We start from the raw sequence: 2,500 nt of genomic DNA, 5'->3' as shown, positions 1-2,500 counted from the left end.
GTGTCTGTATCTCTGTGTCTGTATCTCTGTGTCTGTATCTCTGTGTGTCTGTGTCTCTGTCCTCTGTATCTGTGTGTCCTCTGTGTCTCTGTGTCTGTGTCTCTGTATCTGTACTTCTATCTCTGTGTCTCTGTGTCTGTATCTCTGTGTCTGTATCTCTGTGTCTCTGTGTCTGTGTCTGTATCTCTGTGTCTGTATCTCTGTGTCTCTGTGTGTGTGTCTGTATCTCTGTGTCTGTATCTCTGTGTGTTGTTCTCTGTCTCTCTGTATCTGTGTCTGTATCTCTGTGTCTGTGTCTCTGTATCTGTATCTTGTCTGTGTCTCTGTGTCTCTGTGTGTGTGTCTGTATCTCTGTGTCTGTGTCTCTGTGTGTCTGTGTCTGTGTCTCTGTCTCTCTGTCTCTGTGTCTCTGTGTCTCTGTGTCTGTGTCTCTGTATCTGTATCTCTGTGTCTGTATCTCTGTGTCTGTATCTCTGTGTGTCTGTGTCTGTGTCTCTGTATCTGTATCTCTGTGTCTGTATCTCTGTGTCTCTGTGTGTGTGTCTGTATCTCTGTGTCTGTATCTCTGTGTGTCTGTGTCTCTGTGTCTGTATCTCTGTATCTGTGTCTCTGTGTCTGTGTCTCTGTGTCTGTATCTCTCTCTGTATCTCTGTATCTGTGTCTCTGTGTCTCTGTCTCTGTCTCTGTGTCTGTGTCTGTATCTCTGTGTGCAGGTGGGGAACCACATTAACATCCTGTCTCTGAAGTGGGTTGCCCAGGACGCTGGTATCGGAGCGGGGGTGGACTCGTACTTTGAGTACCTGGTGAAAGGAGCCATCATGCTGCAGGACGAAGAACTGCTCAACATGTTCCTGGGTAGAGAATCTCATTCATAAGACCTGTCTTCTCTCCGTCTGGCTGTAGCGTTAGCGTTAGCAGCATAAGACCCGTCTTCTCTGCGTCTGGCTGTAGCGTTAGCGTTAGCAGCATAAGACCCGTCTTCTCTGCGTCTGGCTGTAGCGTTAGCGTTAGCAGCATAAGACCTGCCTTCTCTCTGTTGCTGTAGCGTGCCGGTTTAGCAGCATAAGACCCGTCTTCTCTGCGTCTGGCTGTAGCGTTAAGCGTAAGCGCATAAGACCCGTCTTCTCGCGTCTGGCTGTAGCGTGAAGCGTTAGCAGCATAAGACCTGCCTTCTCTGTGTCTGGCTGTAGCGTAGCGTGTAGCAGCATAAGACCTGCCTTCTCTCCGTCTGGCTGTAGCGTGGCGTTAGCAGCGCAAGACTTGCCTTCTCTCGCGCTCGGTTGCGTAGCGTTAGCGTTAGCACTAAGACCCGCTCTTTCTGGCGCGTCGCGTGCAGCAGCGTTAAGGCGGCACACCTGCTCTCTCCGGCTGGCTGTAGCGTTAGCGTTAGCAGCATAAGACCTGCCTTCTCTCCGTCTGGCTGTAGCGTTAGCGTTAGCAGCATAAGACCTGCCTTCTCTCCGTCTGGCTGTAGCGTTAGCGTTAGCAGCATAAGACCTGCCTTCTCTCCGTCTGGCTGTAGCGTTAGCGTTAGCAGCATAAGACCTGCCTTCTCTCCGTCTGGCTGTAGCGTTAGCGTTAGCAGCATAAGACCTGCCTTCTCTCCGTCTGGCTGTAGCGTTAGCGTTAGCAGCATAAGACCTGCCTTCTGCGCGCTCGGCTATAGCGTTGCGTTAGCAGCATAAGACCTGTCTTCTCTCCGTTAGCGTTAGCGTTAGCAGCATAAGACCTGCCTTCTCTCGCGTGCTGGCTGTAGCGTTCGTTAGCAGCATAAGACCTGCCTTCTCTCCGTCTGGCTGTAGCGTTAGCGTTTAGCGGCATAAGACCTGCCTTCTCCTCGCGTCGGCTGTAGCGTTAGCGTTAGCAGCATAAGACCTGCCTTCTCTGCGTCTGGCTGTAGCGTTAGCGTTAGCAGCATAAGACCTGCCTTCTCTCCGTCTGGCTGTAGCGTTAGCGTTAGCAGCATAAGACCTGCCTTCTCTCCGTCTGGCTGTAGCGTTAGCGTTAGCAGCATAAGACCTTTCTTCTCTCCGTCTGGCTGTAGCGTTAGCGTTAGCAGCATAAGACCTGCCTTCTCTCCGTCTGGCTGTAGCGTTAGCGTTAGCAGCATAAGACCTGCCTTCTCTGCGTCTGGCTGTAGCGTTAGCGTTAGCAGCATAAGACCTGCCTTCTCTCCGTCTGGCTGTAGCGTTAGCGTTAGCAGCATAAGACCTGCCTTCTCTCCGTCTGGCTGTAGCGTTAGCGTTAGCAGCATAAGACCTGCCTTCTCTCCGTCTGGCTGTAGCGTTAGCGTTAGCAGCATAAGACCTGTCTTCTCCGTCTGGCTGTAGCGTTAGCAGCATAAGACCTGCCTTCTCTCCGTCTGGCTGTAAGCGGCGTTTAGCAGCATAAGACCTGCCTTCTCTCGTCTGGCTGTAGCGTTAGCGTTAGCAGCATAAGACCTGCCTTCTCTCCGTCTGGCTGTAGCGCGTGCGTTAGCAGCATAAGACCCCGCCTTCTC

General features: G+C 52.1%; 1 protein-coding gene across 4 annotated transcripts in view; it reads left to right on the top strand.

Moving 5' to 3' along the window:
• edem2 (ER degradation enhancer, mannosidase alpha-like 2) overlaps positions 1-2,500 on the top strand; it is a gene marked incomplete at its 5' end in the record, with an annotated part of 13,188 nt that overhangs the window by 3,978 nt on the left and 6,710 nt on the right. For all 4 annotated transcript variants that reach the window (XM_039799593.1, XM_039799592.1, XM_039799594.1 and 1 more), the window contains 1 exon segment: positions 714-855. In XM_039799593.1, coding sequence (XP_039655527.1) covers positions 714-855 — 142 coding nt within the window.

The sequence above is a fragment of the Perca fluviatilis genome, chromosome 5 (genome assembly GCF_010015445.1).
Source record: "Perca fluviatilis chromosome 5, GENO_Pfluv_1.0, whole genome shotgun sequence".
Lineage (NCBI taxonomy): Eukaryota > Metazoa > Chordata > Actinopteri > Perciformes > Percidae > Perca > Perca fluviatilis.
This window is presented reverse-complemented; position numbering and strand designations above follow the sequence as displayed.